The sequence below is a fragment of the Urocampus carinirostris genome, chromosome 8, assembly GCF_059441175.1.
Source record: "Urocampus carinirostris isolate Australia breed hairy pipefish chromosome 8, RoL_Ucar_1.0, whole genome shotgun sequence".
In the NCBI taxonomy this organism is placed as follows: domain Eukaryota; kingdom Metazoa; phylum Chordata; class Actinopteri; order Syngnathiformes; family Syngnathidae; genus Urocampus; species Urocampus carinirostris.
The window spans coordinates 40481649-40504295 of record NC_142356.1 but is presented as its reverse complement, the minus strand read 5'-3'; the positions used below and the strand labels follow the sequence as shown (position 1 = coordinate 40504295).

At 36.7% G+C, this 22647-nt stretch overlaps 1 protein-coding gene across 9 annotated transcripts in view; it reads right to left on the bottom strand.

The window, feature by feature from the left end:
* The window catches only part of adgrl3.1 (adhesion G protein-coupled receptor L3.1), a 385181-nt gene that overhangs the window by 85254 nt on the left and 277280 nt on the right, over positions 1-22647 (bottom strand). For all 9 annotated transcript variants that reach the window (XM_088342694.1, XM_088342696.1, XM_088342697.1 and 6 more), the window contains exons 12-14: positions 14850-15033; positions 4137-4259; positions 3841-4046 (exon numbers count right to left, since the gene is read on the bottom strand). In XM_088342694.1, the coding sequence (XP_088198820.1) occupies positions 3841-4046; positions 4137-4259; positions 14850-15033 (513 nt within the window). The remainder of the gene's footprint in view (positions 1-3840; positions 4047-4136; positions 4260-14849; positions 15034-22647) is intronic.

Genomic DNA, 22647 nt, shown 5'->3' with positions numbered 1-22647 from the left:
TGTCCGAAGCCGACATGGCAACAACTGTGGCCGTTGTGTGGGAGCTAGTGAGCAAAGGAGCTGATGGTGGTGTGAAAACTGAAAAATTGGAGTGTGAATATTCAAAAGAGCACCGAAAGTGATCTTTTACTGCTAAAAATTCAGGGACATTTAAGTGTGTCATGCAGATCTTGGTTGCCCCGCTGACTTACATAGGTATGGAGAAACATTTATAGGCAGCCAAAAAACATGCCTATTACGAAAAGACTGTCCACCTGGCATTTTTAACAATGCAGCTTTTAGAATTACAAAAACAGGTTAGCTGCTAAATTTAATTGCGGATACTTTTCATTGCCCCATTGTTACAAATGTAAATGTTCTGCATTTATATAGTGCTTTTCAAGTCAATGAAGACCGCCCAAAGCGCTTTACAATGTGCTCCACACTTTCACTTTTACACACACTAAGTAACTGATAGCAGCATCAGCCATGCAATGTTACGACCTGCTCTTCGGGGGCAATAGGAATTCAGTGTCTTGCCAAAGGACACTTCGACATACAACCCGGGAATCGAACCTGCAACCTCTTGATTCTAAGATGATACACTACTTTCTTTGTCCCACTAATTAAAAAAAAATATTGCACTTACAACTCAGGCCAATATTCAAGCACTACCTTGTACATATTTTGGCTTATAATGGAAACCACAATGAAAGAACAAGTAATACAAAACATTTTACAAGTGTTTTACCATATTTGTAATCATAATGTATTGTCAGTTGTTTACGAAAACATTATAGGATTTATTCATCATACTGTTCATAAACAGCCTCAAATGCTTTCATTCAAGTCTGATCATTTTGAATTCCAAGCAGTCTTGAATGCAGCAAGAGAATCTTTTCAAAGAAAGTAGTAAGTCAGACTTTTCCAGGATTTTTGCAGAAAATGTGGTCAGGATTGCCCCTTTACACTAGGTTATCAGTGTTGCTTGACAGATGTACATTTATCTATTTAGTATAAATTAGTACAAATATTTTTGCATTTTTTCAACCATTATCACGTGTTAATCTTATTTATCCTGGAGTTCCTTGTCTAATCTAGTTGCGAACAATGTTCACAATGTTGTTATCAATGAAAATGAAGACTATTCTATTAGAATGTCTTGATTGTCATCAATGACAATGAAGACTATTCTATTGTATTCTACAGTTAGAATGTCTTGATTGTCATTGACTACATCATAGTGAATAATTGTTCACTATAAAATTATACATGACACTCCAGGATAAACACGTAAAAAAACACTAAAAATATAAAAATTGCATAAAAAAAGAATGTTGGGATAAATAAGAAAATAAAGGTAGAGCATGGTAAAACTATTGCAATGAAAAAATAGTGCTAGGAGTCCCACAAGGTTATACCCTCAGTCCACAGTTGAAGTCCCAAAAGGCAAGTGTTGTTTTCACCAATTATCACTCGAAAAAAGTCTCAATAACCTAAATTTAGTAGGAAATTTGCTATTTGAAAAAACCTCTTACGGCTAAAACTCAATGATACTTAACAAGTATTATTGAGGGAAAGTTGTCTCGACCGCAACAATTAGATACTCAAAATGCTGTCAATAACAATCTTATCTTTGATTTACTTGTTTGCCTTTGGCAACGTGAAAGTGATTGATGTTTGGGAGGCTGTTTTTCCTGCACCGTTTCTGTATTGTAATTATCTTAAGTTGTAGGTTAATGCAACTTTTTTGAAATCAAATAACTAAATAACTTAAGATTCATTATCTAATACTTAGTGATTGCCCTTACTTGCAAGTGCTTCAGAGCAATACTGCGCTGAAAAAGTGATGCATTGACATTTGGTAGCTTTTTTTCAAAAGAAGGCGAGCAATAAGATATTAATACTATTTTTTGTTTTCATGCATGGGCAATATTATGTATTCTTTCAGAGTATGTTCGTATTTTCTTGCTGCCTCGTTACAGAAAAGGTACAAGTATTTTAATAAAACCTTAAATTCTTTCTTGTCTTTCTTTCTAAATAGCCCATGCGACAATGCGGGTACGGTCCAAAGTGACTTATGTAAACGGTCTACATTTACATAGTCAATATATATTTATATATAACTTTTTTTCGCCTCAAAGTTTATTGACTTTATTTTTATATATAAACTTTTATTGCAGTGCGTATTTTATGTAGCACTATTTAAATACTCTATACAACACGCTACAGTGGGTATTAGCACGTCACATTGGGTATTTGTATATTGTATTCCTTTTGCTTTATTATTGTATTGTTCTCAGCAAAGGGATGCTGCTGGAAATGTGAATTTCCCTGCGGGGATGAATAAAGTATCTATCTATCTCTATCTATCTATCATCTATCATCTATCATCTATCTATCTATCTATCTATAAAGACCTCCCAAAGCGCTTTACCATGTCCTTTACACTTACCCTTTCACACACACTCACACCCTGATAGCAGCGACCTCTTGATCCCAAGACGAGCGCTTTACCTCCTGAGCTAATGCTGCCCAACGTATGACAAAAATATTTTACCAAAGTGCTGTGTGCAGCCAATAATCTCGTGCGACCAGAATTTACTGTTGTTAAATCCTAAAAAAAAGTGGGTTTGAATTAAGATTATTGACTCATTCGCTTAAATTGAATAAGTATGTTTGACGTTTTTTTAATCATAATACCTGACGTTAACCCTTTCAGGAAAGAATCCAAACGTTAAGATCGCTTTAAAAAGTTCAGATTCTGCCAATCTGTGGGGACCACGCTCGTCATTTTAACTACTTCATGGGGACTATAATAACTTTTTAAGGCCTATTTGGGCATATAAAAGTGACACGTCATTGAGGGGAAGGCAATTTAATCTACTAATGCGTTTCAGAGAGTTTTTAAATTACAAATAAGGCCCAAGACACTCGTTATTTTCATTTAGTAGTTAAAAGTTGTGTTGGGATTTCATAATTGAGAAAAAATCCTCCCCTTTTATGGTCTATGGACAAGTTAAGATACCTTAAAAGGAGGTGTTTTTTTTCGCCTCAAAGTTTTCCAGGATTATAGTTGTTGAAAATAGTTGTTGGATTTTTCAAGATATTTTTATTTAGATTAAGATGTTGATTAATTGAAAACCTGTGTATTGCTTTGTGTTTTTTAAATTTTTATTTCTATCATCACAGTCGTACAAAAACATATTTAAACGTATTTTTTTCCCTATCAACTATAAAAATATGAGATTTTTTTCAATACTTCATTTGATTAAATTAAATTAGAATGTACTAAAATAATATTAGTTTTAGAAAAAAATAACACAACCTCAAATTAATTTTATATTTATTGTTCAATATGCTAATCGCCTTCCCCCATATATTTGAAATCATTTGAAAAAAAAAACACTTTTTGTTTAATCATTTTCAAAATAATTCATTACAGGTTATTATTTATCTACCTGGCGTACTATCTCCATAGAGTTTAACTACCTACCTACCTACCAATGTACCAATCTACGTACCTGCCAATCTACCAATCTATCTACCTACTGACCTATCTACCTTCCAATTTACAAATGCACTTACCTACCTATGAGCCTACCTACCAATATATCTACCGACCGATCTATCTACCTACCAATCTATCTACCTACCTACGATTCTACCAATCTATATGAACCTGATAATCTACCTGACAAAATATCTAACTACCGATCTGTCTACCTACCAATCTATCTACCTACCTATCCAACAATATACATACCTACCTGCCTACTATATCCATCCATCCGTTAAAAATTAGATGTGGTTGCAAAAATGTGCACACCCCTCACTTGTCACTCGGTTTTCTTCACCCACCTGTAGATGTTTGACCGTGAAGACGACAGGCTCCGACAGGTAAACCTTGTTGCTCTCTTTGTTGATTGAGGCCATGATGACAGGGGAGTTGACAATAACCGAGTAGTTGGGATAAACGGCTTCACTGCTTAACCGGACGCTGGCGTTCTCTGTGGAGAGGTAGAGGCCTAAGTTCCTGTAGAGGACGAAAGCCATCCGGATTTCACCTGCCGGGGAATGGAAACGAGGGTAAGTAATTAGTTGGTGCGTGCAATTGTGGGGGTGGGTTGTTTCGGCAAAAGTGTTTTAAATGTTACCGTTTCTCCCGTGCTGTTTGAGCGTGCTAGCTGACAACTGGATGGAGTTTCCGTGTAGCTCCGACTGAGGGAACATCAAGTCGGAAAGGCTGCCGTCCGTGCTGAGCCGAGCCACTTCCAACTCTGAAACGCACATTAACACCACCCCCAAATCAATTCATTGCACATCGCGTTATATCAGCTTTGTTGTGTAGCCGTGTTTTCCTTCTAAGTGCTTCGCAGATGTCGATCCTCTAGAACCGGAGTGTCGAACTCATTTGAGTTCCGGAGGCTATATAGTAGAAAAAACATTCTCATGTGGTACAAACCAGTAAATTAATGACATAAACAGTAGCTGAGGGCTGGGGGTCTTTTTGGAGGCTCACAGTTAAATTATGATTTAGGGATGTAAGAATAGATTATTAAGGGATTATCAAGGGGTTTGGCTTTGCTCATTTTCTTTTCCTTCACCAAGAATTTATATATTGTAGTGTTTATCAACTGTGTATTTGTAAAAAAAAAACACCAAGCAAAACAACAACCCAATTCATTACCACTGCAGTGTCTCTGAGAAATTCATGAAGATTGGAAACTGACAAAATTCGCATACAAGCAAAAAAAGATCAATTTAATGATTCAAAAGTATTTCTTTTTTTATTGTTTGATGAAAATGTTTAACTGAATATAAAAAACGTTGCTGTTATATTTCTTATCTAGTATAGGAAGGAGCTAAAGCATATTTACACTATCTTTCGTATTGCCTATGACAACGTTTGTGACTTATTCAGGTAAAATAACATCTGGACACTTCACCCATTCACACACACACTTGGTCAGCAAATACAGCTACATTAGGAGCCTATTACATTATTACTTCTGCTTTGCAGCTTCTAACAAAGTATTTTGCAAGATATTTAAAATGTTAAGTGTTTCCTAATATATTTTCCCCCAAAAAATACTTTTCAACAATGTGGGTGGGTGGGTTTTCCCTTGACCACTAAAGTCGTAGGGGCAACATTTCCTGTGCTGTGATTTGGGAAAGTACACCCTGGTAGTGCCCCTCCCTCACCACGTCAACAAAACAGACAGGGACCTTTCGCGTGTTAGGTGAATGTGCCAACCACTGCTTCATGGAAACATAACTTTACATAGTTATTACACTTTATGTAAGTAGATGAATTATACAGAATGCTTGTTTACAATGATGAAAAAATGTTATTACAATTTCTGTAAGTTCAAAATTAAATTTTCAGTCTCAGAAAATGATAATAAAATATCATTAAAGATGGGTAATATGTTCTGCCGTTTATAAGTTCCGATGAAGAACAAAAAAAAAAAGAATTAGTAAAAAAACAACAGGGTTTCACGAGATTTATTTGTTGTTTTAATTTTGTATAAATTTAATAAAGTACATATTTTATTATTTTAAGAATTATTTTCATAAATAAATAGAGAAACATAATTGATAAAGTATTTCACTGTAATTATCCACCATCTTCCATAACAGGTGCCATTTTTCTCATTTTACCCACCCAAAAAAAACAAAACATAAAAAACATAAAGTAAAATAGACAATACACACACTCATGTATTAGCGCAGGGGTGGGCAAAGATTTTGACTCACAGGCCAGATTGGCAACATAAAGTGGACATACAGTATTTAAAACTGCAAGTCATTTTTTGAAGCGATGCAGTTAATTTTCCTCGCTAATCTTAGCATTGTCTCGCCGGTCACATAGAATGATGTAGTGGACCACATTTGAACCGCGGGTTATAAGCTTGACACATGTGCTCCGGCAATTCATACTCAAAGCCAACATCTAAAAATACTCGTTAATACGTATTGTATTTTATTCTGCAGGTAGATAATCCTTACATTGTGGGAATCTAATTTAGCCATTGGGCAATTGTAAGCAAGTGCTTGATTAGGGCTGCGCAATGTAAAAGAATAAAAATTCTAATTATCAAGTAATTAAGGCTTCGGTGTATCGCTATCTTGATTCGATGATTCCAATGCAAGGACATATTGGATGGAAATAGGAGGTTTAAATGGAGAGGGGGTTAGCATGGGAGGGAAGAGGGGGTCTCAAAAGATGAAAGCTTAGTCGGAGGATTTCGATACAAGTGGGTTGAAATGGGGCGGGATAAGAGGAAAAGACATGTGTGGATAAAGAAATCTATATTTATTTGTACTGTATTGAACTTTTTGAAGGACAGTATTTTTCTACACTTGTTCTTTGCATGTTTTATTCTAATGCAAGGACATCCATCCATTATCTGCACTGCTAACTTCAGTAGGGTCGCTGGCGTCCCAGCACCCACGTGCAGTGGGCAGGGGACACCCTGGACTGGTTGATGCAAGGACATATTGGATGGAAATAGGTGTAGAGGGAAGGTTGGGGTTAGCAGGGGAGGGCAGAGGGGTTCTAAAAGATGAAAGTTTAGCCGAAGGATTTCGATACAAGTGGGTTGGATGGGGCGAGATAAGAGGAAAAGGCGTCTGTGGATAAAGAAATGTATCTTTATTTGTATAGCAATTGTTGAAGGAAAGTATTTTTCTACTCTTGTTCTTTCCCATTTGATGATTCCAACGCAAGAACTTAGATGCAAATAGGAGGTGACCCAATCTTTTTCTACAATTCATTTAAACCGCAACTGTTTTATTTTTCATTCATCAGGAGTGTCCACTAGGTTCCTGTAAAACTTTAATTCAAGATCACTAACATTTTTTTCTCCAATTCTGGCACACAAACCGAGAACATTATGACAACTAGCTGGTACGACTTTTTCTTTTCCTCTGACTTCTGACAAGCACAAGTATTCCTTTGCCTCCAGCTTTGACTGTGACATCAGGCATGACGTAGGCTGTAAAAAGTTCTATAAGGCAACTATTTTTGACTTTTTCTTGTAAATACATAGACATCCAAGTCACACAATGTTGAGTTTATATGGAACAAACCTTTGCAAGTCCTCAAATAAAGCTCAACGTTAGCAGGGAGCCTGTGATCTTTTGTTTTCTCACTGAAGCTTTAACACTGAGATCCATACTTGTCTCAGCGTGATCTCAAAACATGCTGTGCCTCAACGCTAATTAAAGCATCCTCGTCATGACAATCCGCCGCACTCTTTCCTTATCGTTATCACGTGTTGACACCGCCATGTTATCCGTTCATACTGCTCTCCCTCCATCGCTAATAATTAATTCCTTTGCCTTTTACCAGAGTGTCACACGCTTTGTGAGTTTTTTTCCTGCAATGCGTCATTCAAATTCTGTAAAAGACTCCGAAGGGAGAGAAAGTCGGCAAAGGCTCGGTTATGAATAAAAAGAAGAGATAATCGCGACGGATCTGCCCACTGGATTAGCTAGGAGGGAGGATTAGTGGTAAAAAAAAAAAAAGAAAAAAAAAAGAGGAATAAGCACACTAAAAGATGATTTCCTATTTTAAGTAATTTGGGAAATTAGGTGATTCTTTAGAGTGCCATGAGTAAAATGTCGAATTTATTCTTTTGGAGCCAACAATGTAATAATGATTCACAAAAAGTTGATCTTTTAGTGGTCTTGAGAGTAACTGGAATATTCTTCCATATTAGTAGGTAGATTGTAATTTGCTTTGTACTTTTATCGTGGTGGTAGACTGCAATCTTTGTGGATAAAGGAAAATAACATCTTAAATTATAGAATATATATATACACATATATATATATATATATATATATATATATATATATATATATATATATATATATATATATATATATATATATACATATATATATAAACAATCTCTACTCAATTACAGGTAGTACAGGTTTCTAAATTAAACTAAGTTTCGTGGAACCCTGCAAAGGAGACGAATAGGAGAGCATTTTTGATATTTTGACTATTATACCTCTCCATTTTTCATTATACTGACTATAATGCACTGTTTAGATCAATGTCACACCTTTTAGTGTGAATCTGTCTTTTGTAACCTAGAAGATTTAATGAAAATAAAGGGGTCAGGCGAGGGCTTTTAGAACCGGTTTGTAATTTTGCATTGTGAGGGTTTTTTGTACAGTCCTCAACTGTTCATTGTCTTCTTGTCTTCTATATTTTGGGTGTCTACTAAACTATAAATTGCACTCTAAATGAGCAAAATCTTCTGCAAATCGGGTAAGATATTTTTTGCAGTGCAGCTCATTAGCTATGTCAGCTGAGCAAACTACCGGATTTTTCGCACTATAAGGCGCACTGTGTTTGTTATAACGCGCACCTTCAATGAATGATATATTTTAAAACTTTTTTCCATACATAAGGCGCACCGCATTATAAGGCGCTATAGTACATGCTGGTTTAAGATCAGGTAATTGTGCAATTTTGTAATTGTAATCCTGTGCAGTCCTTCGAGACATTTTTTGTGATTAAGGGCTATATAAATAAATGTGACTTGACTTGACTTGGCTATTGTAGAGGCTGTAGTTACGTTATGCAACCATTAGATGGTGCCGCACTAAAGGGAATGTCAACAAAACAGTCAGATAGGTCAGTCAAACTTTATTAATAGACAACAAACAAACTTTCCACAACTCCATTTACTCCCAAAATGAATAAACAGCTGTTTTATTATTTTCTCTGAGGTAAAGCATTTTCGTGACACATCTTTAACATCTTTGAACTACAGCAAGGCGTAACATTTTACTTTTCCTCCATTTAGTGAACACGCAAAAAAACGTCTGATACTGTTATGGTAAATTAAAAGTTAGTGCAATCGCAATATAGTGACACTCGTAATGTGCAAAAACAATAACAAGTGCAAAACAATAACAATAAAGCAATAACATAATAACTGTAAAATGTAAAACGTAAACCTCTCATCCTCCTGCTTCCTCCACTTCCGCACCATCGATTAATTAATTTTGAACTCTCTCGCTGCTGCTCTATTTCCGTGTTCTACTGCGTGACTGATCGCCTTGAGTTTAAACTCTGCGTTGTAAGCGTGTCTCTTAATAGGAGCCATTTCAGGGTCTTTATACAAACGCACAAATAAAAGAGAATCTTTGTTTAATATTTCCCAGTATGCACAGCGCGCTTCTTCTTCTACGCGAAAAATGGAGTCGGTGGCTGCTTCTCTTAGTTGCAAGACCTTGCAATTCAATATTGATCCATACATAAGGCGCACCGGATTATAAGGCGCATAGTCAGCTTTTAAAAAAAAATAATCCAATTTTATGTGCGCCTTATAGTGTGGAAAATACTATTCAAGACAACTTCATATTGACAACTACATCTTAGCCTACTTTATCAATTAAAAAAAAAACAAAAGTCTGTCTTAACATGTGCCGTATTTCCCAGACTATAGGTCTCTCCAGAGTATAAGTCGCATCAATCAAAGAATGCATAATTAAGAAAGAAAAAACCTTTGGCAAATAAGGCGCAATTTTGTGGGAAATGTATTTGATAAAATCCAACACCAAAAACATATATGTCAAATTGAAAGACAATTTAAAACTAAAATAAAATAGAGAACACAGTATACTAACGTAACACACACGTGCATATCTGAGTCATGCTCGTCAGTAATGATGTAACATATTACGAGTAATTTAGCCGCTTCTCTTCCTCTTTCCACTTTGTAAAATCTCCCCCACACAACAGTGCAAGGTTAAAATCATCAACACAGGCCTAGAGTGCCCTGTTGTGGTTTAGTGTGAAAATAACACATGTAGTGATGTACAGTCCCAGTAATAAAAATGTAAAACTTAATGAAACAATAATGTGTTAAAAATTTTAATACGTTTCACTGGAGTATAAGTCACACCCCCAGCCAAACTATGGGAAAAAGAGACGTATACTCCAGAAAATACGGTACTTAAAAAGGTGTACGTTTTTCAATGCGGCTCATAAGCTACATGAGGGTCAAAAAAATATTCCTCTTCAAGGCGACTTCATATTGACATCCAGATCAATTAAAGAAATTAAATTGGAGCTCACAAAAGCCATTTTTACCATTTTCTATGGGCGCTGTGCCTTACTATTTTCTAATGAAAGGAAAAAATGTTCCTTGGCTCAAAAACGGTACATCGCCTACATCTAAGTGTTTGCTAAGCGGGGGAAAAAAAAATCCAGTCTCCAGGAACAGAACCTATTTTAGTTAAAGTGGGTAAAGCTAAACTTTAGAAGCACATTAGTTGAATAGCTGTGATTTCAGCACTTGGCCATATGAAAGCAAAACTCTCTTTGACATATCGCCGCCATCAGCTTGAAGCAGGCACTCCTGGCATCTTCATTGCTGGCCTTCCCTGCCTTGGTTTTTCTCTTTTTGCTCCTCCTTTTTACCTCTGATGTTGTAACGCGCCAAGTTCGCAGCGGGAGGGAGTTGATGTCATGCGCAAGATCAAACCGCTAGAGGGTGGCGGAGAGGGTAAAAGGGAGGGCCGGAGGAGGGGAAGACAAGGATGACACTCCATGTTGCGGGTAAGGATGAAACGAAGACGAATGAGCCAGATACAAATCACCAAGTCTTGTTCCAGTCAAGCCGTCGATGAGTAGCAGTGAGAAAAGTTGCTCATATACACAGTTTTACCTCATTGGCCTGATCCCCCGCACTTATTGATTATATGCAGCAAGTTTGTTTTTACCAAATAGGTTCTTCGTAGCTTTTTGTGGCCTGGTACTTTTCCTTGTTTTTTGTGTATTTCCAGTGTTGGTGTCAGCTGCTATCGACACATCTATTATCACTACCCTTCTCTGCTCTTTGTCCACTATGGAATGGATAGCCAGGAGATACTTGTCAGTCTGGAACATGAAGTCCTACAGCATCTTGGCCCTGTTGTTCTCAACAACCTTCTGTGGTATGAACCACACGGATTTTGTTACTTCTATCTCATAATGACTGGAGATGTTCCCCTATACTGTCCCAGCCACTTGAGTGAGCCTCTCGATGTTTGCTGATCAAGCTAGCATTTTACCCTTTGCCACAATGGAAACGACCAGGGGTCGGGAAGCCTTTTTGACCCAAAGTGCCATAAAAGCCAAGTTATTTTTGTAAGACAACGTTCAACAAAACCGCCAAACCCACTCTGCAGAAAAATGCTCACTTTCCAGCACATTTCATTTCACTGTGTGTTGTTTGATCATTTTATAAAACCTCCAGAATAATAATAATGTCAGAGCCTGTGTCGCACATAAATACAAAAATACCACTTAAAACTTGTCTCCCCCCGGAGTAACTTAAGAATGTTAAGGCTCATTTTGTCTGTCATTTTTTATTTAATTATTGGTTTCGAAACAAGGTGCGAGCAAAGTTATTTTGTTAAAATGTCACAAAATACTGCAAACGAGAAAACTAATGTATTTACCTTTAGTGCAGACGACACTGGACAAGGAGGTGAAGGAGTGTTCGTGCCCTGTGTATAGTTCCAAACATTCCTACTGCTCACCCAATCAAATTGCTCTAGGTGCTTTGCAAGAACTTCAGTGTTTAAAAATTGTTATGTGGCTTTTTATCATAAAAACAATAAAAATAGATGGTTTAATGAGCTTACATATAAATACGTATTTACCGATTCACAACCAAAATGGGGTAGGTCGGTGTGACACGTTGACTGTAAACTGTAGTGAAGTTTTGAAAATATGACTGAACCCCGTAATATTGTCTTGGCTTAGCATGTGTGACAATCAGCTCCGTATATCACAATACATTGTGCAGGATCTATTCTATATTTGAGCCATATGTACTCACGGAAGGAGCCAGATAGGGCTCAAGAGCCATAGGTTCCTTACACCTGTGCTAGACTATTTCAGGGCCATAATTGCACAGTCTACATATTGGGTTTGATCTTCATTTGTACATGCATGCCACGTGGCCACACTTCTCTAATCCAAATGGCATCCCTAATTTATGGCTGTAGATTCTGGTGGTGTGGATCAGTCGGTCTATTTCTCACTCACTCCATGTACAGCTTAATGTCATCCATGTATAGTTGTCCAACTACAGAAATGAGTACCCGTAACCGCTTTTTGAGATGATTTGACTGAGGGGGGTTCAGGCCTAATCAAAACAGCAATAGCGCATCTCCTTAGTATATGCCTCGTTTGATGTTAATTTTGGCTTTGCATTGGCCTCGAGTGTTGTTTTCCACAATTCCATTGAGTTCTGAAAGAAGGCTCTTAAGTGCTAAAGGATTTTTTATTTTATTTGATTGACTATAAGGGATTTAATATTAATACAAATTCAATTTTGCTGGATGCAGTGGGGATTTTTCACAGGGATTCAGGGTTTGGGGTCAGTGTGGCCTGGACAAGAACTATGTTTACATAAAAACAAGAACGAGGACAAGGGTTGACGCGGGAAAAGGATATGAGGTTTCTGATAAGCTTTCTTGTTGTGAGCCCTCTATACGTGGGGGCGTCTTCCGGCGAGGAGGAGGTGATGTTGGCACCTGGCCCGCCCCAGGGGAGGAAAAACCACGCCCCATGGGAGGGGCCGATGCCCCGACGTGTCAAAATGACGGAACACGGAAGAAACAAGAGAGACAAACGGGAACAAGGCTCGACGAAAACTAATTAGACTAATTCGACAATAATTCGGCAAAATTCGATGGAATTCACTTAATAATAAAATAAAGGAAATAAATCTGCCCTCGTGTGGAAATGCCTGTCTCTTGTCAATATGTTTCCCTAAATTAAGAAAAGAGCATGCATTTGTAAGAAGAATAAATAGAGTGCCCGGAGGAAACCCACGCAAGCACGGGGAGAACATACAAACTCCGCACAGGAAGTCTGGAGCTGGATTTGAACCCACGCAGGAGGTTCCCAAGACATGAACTGTGCCGCACATGCGCTAACCACTGCGCAGCCGTGCTGTCCTGTATGTAAATATATATATATTTATATATATATATGTATATATATATATATATATATATATATATATATATATATATATATATATATATATATATATATGTGTGTATGTGTGTGTGTATATATGTATTTATGTGTATATATGTATGTTTGTGTGATGTGTGAGTGTGTGTGTATATATCTCATCTCATTAGCTGCACCGCTTATCCTCAGTAGGGTCACGGGGGTGCTGGAGCCCATACCAGCAATCGTCGGGCAGTGGGCAGGGGACACCCTGAACTGGTTGCCAGCCAATCGCAGGGCACACAGGGACAGACAACTCGCTCGCTCATTCACACCTAGGGACAATTTGGACCGGCCAATCCACCTGAAATGCATGTCTTTGGACATATGTGTGCGTATAAGTGTATATATGTATACAGAAAACAATAAATTAAAAACAATAATCACATAAATACTTTTGAATCATATATATAAAAAATAGGTGTCCTTCAGAAATTAATTCCCAAGGTCCCTTTTCTCCTCTGACGTGTTCGCTCTATTTCAGCAGAGTAAAAGTATCTCACAGAAGCTCATCATCCTACCCCCGCCCTCGGTTAAAAAATGCCAACCGCCTCCCGCCCCATTCAGTGTAGCACATGCATCTGGCAAATTCAGGAAGACGTCACAAATTCTTTTTAAGCAAATGTGATAATCAGCGTGAAAAGCAATTAAAAAATGTTTTTTCAGGATTGAATTTGATTCTGCAGCTCGGGGGCGCAGAGTATCAAAGTGACACGTATTCTTAAACAACTGTTCGTCGTTTCAATTCTAATAATGTTGACACGTTTCAAGTGCTAAAATTAAACACCTCACATTTAGGTAGAGCTGTTTTCTCATTAAATGCAGGAAAGCACAATGAAACAGTGGAATACAAAGAGTACTTATCACATAATACAGGATCTTAATGAGGCGCTTACACTAAATCACATTTTGGGAGGGATGGTACCTATTAGATTCAATTAAGAGATTTATTTTTTCTTTAATGGATAACTAAGTGATTAAAAAAAATAACACTATGTTAATATTCAACAATTTAAAAGGGTAAATATGAAAGTTAATACTCAAGTAAAAATATCTCAAAAATGGAATATGAAAAAATGCACTGAAAAAAATATGCATTAATAGTAATTAGTAAGAATACATTAATACCATTTTTAAAAATGCATCATACATTTTAGTAAAATTTTAAATGTAATGGTTAATGTTGTTGTTCTTTTTGTGGATATACATATTTTTCAAATGAATTGTTACAAAGTATACAACTATAAAAAGTTTTATTATATTTATTGTTATCAAATAAAAATGTTTTCAATGTAGCTAGTTAAAAATAAAAAAACAAGAGTAATAGGAGTAATAAGAGTAAGCAAAAAAATAATAGACTAGATTAAACTAGATTTGTTTTTATTTTTTAATTTTTTTTGCAAAACATTTTGGTGATTTCAAGTAGGATTTTTTTAACAGAGTACAATTAAAAACTATGCTAAAAACATGATAAAATACGTTTAACTACAAATTAAAGGTGGTGTGCGGAATTTAAAAACATAAGGCTGTGATCATGACTTTGGGCCAGGATTTGTGTGCACAGAGATGGGAGTAAGCGGCAGGGAACGGAGTCCGCCAAAATTCCCCTTCCTTCCTCCTCTCGAGTTCAAACGAATGAAATATGAAAATTCGGATTTGCTTTGGGTTCGGTCCCTCAAATCAAATGAAATGATTCAGCTCGGGCAGGTTCGGGCTTTAATACCTGCAGGTGGGGTTGGGCTGGATTTATTCTTTGGGCTCGGTCTTACTTTTACTTTCATTGCATTCAGGAGATTTTGTGCAGAGAAAAAGAAAATCCACTCACGGATGTTGTCGGTGCTCTCCTGCACAGTGTCAGTCTTAAGGAGGTTGTCAGCTAGCATAAAAGCGCCCGTCTCCACCGTGTCTAGAAGCAGCGTAGCCGAGTGCAACTGCTCGCTGGTGGACAGTTCTCTCCACGCCGTCTGCGCTCTTGGCTGCAGCAAATTATTTACCGTCTCCACCATGGCCTGAAGGGAGGCGGGACAAACATTCAAAGGAAACACTTAATAAATGACGGTGACACCAAAAGTTAATGCTGATCCATTATCGGAACGTGTAGCGTAAGCGTCCGGTGACAAACGCGGTCAATAAGACAGGACGATGGGGACATGGTCGCTTCTCGTTTATCATGTTGATAAATCATGTTGAGGACAAAATGGAAGGGATGCAAATGCGGCATTCCCATGCAGACATTGCTGAAAAAAAACGTTCACGAAAAGCACATTTTCAACAAGATGTGATACAAACATTTGTTGTCTGGGTTTATTCCCAGCTAAATTCTTGCCCTAAAATAAACACTTTTATTCACTGGGCAACGTACAAAGCTGACCATATTTTCCCATTTGAACAGATGGCTTGCCTTCTTCCAATTAATAAAATATATGCTAACTTGCCAAATACCAAATGATTTTATGTTGTCCTCATACAAGTTTATATTATACATTATTTATCATATCAAATGAAATGTTAATTGTTGTGATGTCATGCTATTTGCATTCATGCTCCTATAAGCTAAAATTCTACCTGTTGTTAATATACAATAAGAGCATCTTTTTACATGCAACTTGCTTTTTTTTGTCATACATGCTAATCCCATTTGCTTTTATCTTATCCTTTACTACATCATGCTAGCCTCATAAATGCTAATACTATAAGTTCAGATGCCACCTTACGTCATGCATTTGTTCATATGCTACTTGCTGTTTAAAGCTATTTTCATCCATGCCAATATGATCTGCTTATGTGTTATTGTTTGTAATGTCATGCCAGCAATATAAATGCTAGTGCTAAAAGTTCAAGAGCTACTTTTTGTCACGTCAATGTCCACTAAAATACTTTAATGTCATTATTTAATTTTCTAATATATATATGAAATAACAGTTAGTAGATGATTTAGCTGATAGCTCCAGTAACGCCGGCAAGCCCATATGATTCTTGTTGCTATGTAATACTAAGACTGTATAAACTAATAGATCTGATAAGAGTCCACAATATGTATTCCACTACCCTTGCTTATATACTACTTGAAGTTGCATCATGTGTTAGTCACACATGCTATCTGTTTATAAGCTACTTTGTCCTATATCTTGTGATCCTCATACATGCTGATACCATCACAACACATGTTATGTCATTCGAACCTTATACATTTACTGGACCTCAATCTGTTTATAAAGTATATCGGTTGGTTGGTTGTATGCCTTTATTACAAAGGTCGTAGGGGCACCGTTTCCTAAGGTGTGTCTTGGGCAAGTACAGCCTGGTGGCGCCCATCCCGCTCCAGGTCACAAAGTGTATTGCTAGCTGTTATATGTGATCAGCTAAAACCTGGTTTGCACGCTTTTTGTAGCATGCTATTCTCATGTGCCTATATCAGAGGTTTAAATGCTACTGGTTGCTACATTATGTTAGTCGCTACATAATGCTTTTGTCACACATGCTATGTTTATAGGGTACTTATTCCATATCTCATGATTCTCATAGATGCTAATACAGTCACACTAAATGCTATGCAGGGCTAGCCTATACATTTACTGCAACTCAATCTGCAAAGTTTGTTTCTTGCTGTTTCATACCATCCCTCTACATGCTAATACCATCAGTGGAACGTCAGGATAACCTTATCAGAGCATTATTAGAACACTATCAGCTAATATATTATTGGTTGCTATTTCATGATCACACCATACATCACTCCCATTCATAAACTCACCCCCAAGTAAAAAAACAGCTGCACATGGATCGCCCAAATTTAGACGTCATCACAACATAGTGATCACATGTTACTTATAGCATGCTATTACAATACATGCTAATGCCATCGGTTTCTATGTTGCTTACTACTTTGTAATGTTAGTCACATGGATGCTAATATAACTACGATACTTATTTATACACTATTATATGATCATGCATGCGAACACCATTTCTCTACATACTACTTGTAGCACTCTTTCCTCATATGTGCTAATTCTCAGCAATTTAAATGATATCGGTTGCTGTGTTATACTAGTACTATACATGCAAATCCAATATGTACACATTGTACTTGTAGCATGCTATCCTAATTCATGATACTTTACTAGTTGCTGTTATGCAAGCCCTATACATGCTAGTTTGTGTGTGTGTGTGTGTGTGTGTGTGTGTGTGTGTGTGTGTGTGTGTGTGTGTGTGTGTGTGTGTGTGTGTGTGTGTGTATAAATTATAGATGAGAGAGAGAGAGAGATAAAGGAACAGTAACAAAGTGTTAATTTTTTGAAAACCGACAATAACAGTCCAACTCAAAGGAATTAGTGTAATAGCGTCTGCCGTTCAATTTTCTGTTTTAAGGTCTGCTGAAGCATTCATAGGGAACAAAAAAGATCGATGTGATTCTCGAATGGGTCAAATTTAGCCAAGCATGGCAGCAGGGAGTACAAAAGAGAACCTTTCAGAAGGAGACTTATTTTGTCTCCAGCCTACATTCCTTAATGCTCTTAGGAATTTGCCTCCTCATTCTCGGACACATTTTAAAAGACCCGGAGAGAGAAGAACTCAAAAAAATAAAATAAAAAAGACCCTAACGGAGCCATGGGAGAGCGATAAAACAGTTGAACGCTTCCACGGTGACAGGCGTCCTCCGGGAAAAGTGGGAGAGCGAACACAGGTGCTATCATGGCTTAGCATCGCATCCTACAATCGGACTCTCAATTATTCCTCTAGATCTCACTCCTGACTTGTAAAGTAATGTCTTACCATCGCTCGGCTAGGAAGAAGAATGTCGGAGGAGAACAGGTGGACTTATACGAGCGTGAGTAGAGAGGAGTCTCTGGAGAGGGATGAGTGAAATATGTTCGTTGATTGGCCACATGAATGAGGCTGCGACGGACATCGAAATAAATGCTACCTCCCCCAGGGCCAAACTATCTAAATTTTGGAGTAGTGCCCGATGTTCCTGATATCTCATCTCATCTCATTAGCTATCCCGCTTATCCTCAATAGGGTCGCGGGGGTGCTGGAGCCCATCCCAGCAATCATCGGGCAGTGGGCAGGGGACACCCTGAACAGAATAAATATCTAAGCGACTTCGCACTGGAACGAATAAAACTCGATCAAAGGTCATTTTTTTACACACAGAGGAAAATGATGGTGTTTATGGACATAGAAAAAGTCCTTGTTTTTTTGTAAGGGGGACAATGCTGGCTTTTGGCATACATGACAAAGGTAGTTTTCAGCGACAAAGAAAAGTCTAGTTGTTGATGAAGAAGAAGATGCTTGTTTTTTGAAGAATATATTTTTAGTTCTTGGCAAAGAGATAAACACATATTTTGGGTGCAGAATGTCAATAACCTTGTTTTCAAAGCAAAAGTATTCACAACTAGGTTTTGGCAAAGAAGCAGTCAATGCTAACTTTGGTGACGACGATACACAAAATGTCGCAAATGGAAAAAAACACTAGTTGTTTGTGAAATATAAAATGCTTGTTTTTTGCATAGAGGAAAACAATTATTAATTTTTGGCAAAGGAGACAATTCTCATTCTTGGCATAGAAGAGGATTAAGCTTGTTGTCAGATCAAAAGAAGAAAGTTTTACACAATTAAGAAAATGCCGGTTAATTGTAGAGAAGAAGACAGCATTTGTTTTTTGCGTTGATTAATATATTGTCCATTTTCAGCAAAGAAAAAAATGCTACTTTTTGAGGTAGAAGATAATTAAACTTTTCAGACAAAAAAAGACACTGCTGGATTTCAGCATGGAAAACGTCTACGCTAACTCTCGGCAACAAAGAAAATGCTAGCTGATGGTGTAGATGATGACACTTTTTGCATAGAAGAGGACATTTTTCAAATTTGGTAAAAAAAAAAACAACACTTTATCAACGCAGAGGATTATTAAGCTTTTTTTCTGAGCAAAAAACCCCCGTTAATTTTGGCAAAACAACAAAAAAAACACCTAGTTTTGGTTTAAAAGAAGACAACGCTTGTTTTTGCGTAGAAGATAACAACTATTTTTGTCAAAGAATACATAGTTAGTTAATGGCAAAGAAGAAAATAACATTAGTCTTTGGACAAAGAAGCTGATATAGCTTGTTTTTAGAGTACAATAACACACTGTTAGTTTTTGACTTAGGAGTCAATACTAGTTTGCCGCAAATAATACAATTCTTGGCTTAGAATAGGAGTTTTTTATAGTACAAAAAATAGTTTGTTATGGGGAAGTTTCTGGAGTTGGATGAGTGAAATATGTCTGGGTATTGGCCACAAGAAAGGGGCTGAGACTGACATCAAAATGAAATGTACCTCCCCCAAGGCAGAACAGTCTGAATTTTGGATAAGTGCCACATGTTCATGATATATATCACAGAAAAGCATGGGTTGCTGTAGTGCGACGTCACACTAGGACAAAAATAACAACCGTCTTTTCCGGACTATAGCTCTGTTTTTTTTGTTTTGTTTTTTTACTAGAAGAGGATGAAAGTAGCTGAAGAAAACACTATTTTTTTTGTTAAGGATGACAGTGGTTTCATAAGTATATATACATAAGTTAATATTTAGTAGTGCAAAAACTTTTTCTGTAAGCAACAACTCTCTTATCTATCTATCTATCAAAATACCAAAGCCATGCCACCTCAGTGAAAGGTGGCTGGATCAAGAACATGCTCACATTCACCAAACATTCATTCCCCTTCGCTCTTCCCAGCCTGACACCGAACATTAAGCCCACAGCACAACAAGGGGTAAGTTGCTGTGCCATGTCACCCTTCATCATTAGAGAGGCCCGACAGCATACACAGGTACACCCCCTCCGTATCATATGCTTTGATACCAGTCATTCCTAACAGTCCTTCGCCATTAACCATTTACCTCCTGAAACTTTAACATAATCTCGAAAACATTATTTCTTACCTCACTCATGTCTGCAATTACCTAACAACTCTCATGCGTAATATAAACACCAATCTCAATCTTGTTTATTCATGCCAATGAATTATCTGCTGTATAACCACGTGGATACTAAAATTATAGCGCAATGCCCCGCTCTAGATACTGGCTAATTAGCTGTAATGCATGTTGCATGAGTTGCAAGAAAGCTGCTTGTAAAGCAAACAAACAAAGCCAACTATTCGGGAAACAAGTCAGGCACGAAGTGAAGCGCACAAATGTGGAAATGCGCAAAAATATTGTTTCGTATGTCTGTCAATATCAAGCCCAAGAAAACCTTTACACATAATATCCACTTCCATTTATATCTAACTTGTCATGTATAACTCATTCAAAATTGAATTACTCTGCATGATGAAGACGTAAAAAAAAAAAAATCTACAAACTTGATGAGCTAATAACTGCAGAATTAAAATGGAATTTATACAGATTAATACTAACACTTTAAACAATTGAATCCACGGCTTAAGAACAAATGTTATATTTTTACAAGGATATACCTGTCAGTCCCATGGGACATATGACATATGTTTTATTACTTGCGCAAAAGTGCAGTTGAAAACTGAGAGAAAAATATAATACAATAGGAAAAATAACCAGGTATATCTAGATACGATTAAATATATCATTTTTTTTACAGGTGACATGTTGTTCTGTTCTAAATACTACACTTCTAAATGTTATTAATTCATTACTTGTAGCTGTACACTGAAGAATAAAAAAAACCTCATGGACATTTTCACCCTCCCAAAAGTCCAGTTTCATCATCGATAAAGTTTGAATAATACATTGAAAATAAACTACTTTTAAGCTACATTTTGAACACTGCAGCTTTAATACGGTACAGCATCCGACCAGCTTAGAGAAAAATGTCAAAATACATTGACGGTATATAAAATAGTAAATAAAGTAATACAAATGAAAACAACTTTTATGGTGCCAACTTTTGTCTATTTGTGTGTCCACAACCAAAATACTACTACAGAAACACTACAAAGTTACTACAATACAGTACTACAAAACTTTATATTAAATTTAGTGACTAAAAACAGGGACATCATATATTATTTTGTTTTCATTCTAAAATAATACTGATGCAACATTATTATAATACCAAATTAATACATTAGAAATATTACCCCAGACAAAATACTGAAGAAATACTACAAAAATACTACTATGGAAATACTAGGAAAATACTACAAAAATACCTTTACAGAAATACTTCAAAAATATATCTACAGTAATATTATATTACAAAAATACTACTACAGAAATATTTTGACTAAAATACTATGCTGACATCAGAGCCCTTTAGTATTACCTGTGGTGTTCCGCAGGGTTTAGCACTTTGCCCCCTTCTTTACAGCATTTACATGCTTCCATTAGGTGATATTATTCGCAAGTATAATATCAGTTTCCATTGCTACGCAGATGACACTCAATTATATGAATGTTTCTTCATTTTCCTAATGTTGAAGTTTTGAGTTTTTCCTTGCCCTCGTGTAGGTTTTAGATTAGGGGATGGTGTCATTATCGTCTTCAGTTTGCAATAGTCTGTGGTCTGTGCAGCCCTTTGAGACTCCATGTGATTAAGGGCTATAGAAATAAACATGACATGACTTGTCTTAAAATATGTATGGTAAAATATGAGAACATTTCAAAGTAAGTTGTCTTGTCTCACTAGCAAATAATTATGAAAAACACATTTTATATTTTTTTAGTTTAATGTTTTTTTATCTTTAATACTGCAAGCTGCTAACTTTAACAGGTCTTTTTGAAAGTTAAGAATGGGATAAAGTAAAATAAGAATAAATTACCAAAATAATAATTTAAAAGAATATTCCGAACCAAATAAGAGTTTGTTTTTTTCTGTCCAAACCACATTTTAATAATGTAGGTCATAAGAAAGGTCACCGTATTTCTTTGGTGCTTACTTTGGCGTAATGGGAATTACATGGGAGAGAAAACAAAAAAACACAAGATATAAAAAACAGCAGGTCGGATACTTTTTGTTTAGTATGCTAGCTTACAAATGCAGAGACTAGTGTGTGTTTTTGTGCATCCATGAGAGGCATTTGCACTGCATCATTCTGCTCCACTTGCTGAGACGATTCTCAATACGATTTTCTGTGTTTTTTCATTCCTTCCCTTACATTGTACTTTGATGTCTTTCAGATAACCACGACCGCCTATCACCCTCTCACTCTCATTAAATTTCTTATAGCTTTTTTATTGAACTTTTGATTATCTTGCATTTTCCATTCCACATATGCAGCCCCCAACCCAAACCTCTATTGGGATGTCATTCTCCATTGCAGAAATTACATCTGCCGAGGAGAAGGATCGGTATCTGGGAGGGGGCAAAAAATGTAGGGATTTTTCAGGTCCAGACATTTACACATCGTAAAAGTTTAGATTTGTGTGAGTGTTTTGCCTTTGGTGACGACTCGAGAGCTTTAATTATATAATATTTTGTTTCCGTGTGCTGTTGGTGGATTAGTTGGTTGTTGGCGTTCGTTTTTGGGGGACTTTAAAATTGATTCAATTTATAATTAAAACCTCTATATATCTATAAGTACCATATCTATAATTCTCTTTCTCTTTCTATCTCTGTTTTCCTCTCTCTCTCTTTTTATCTATCTATCTGTCTCCCACAC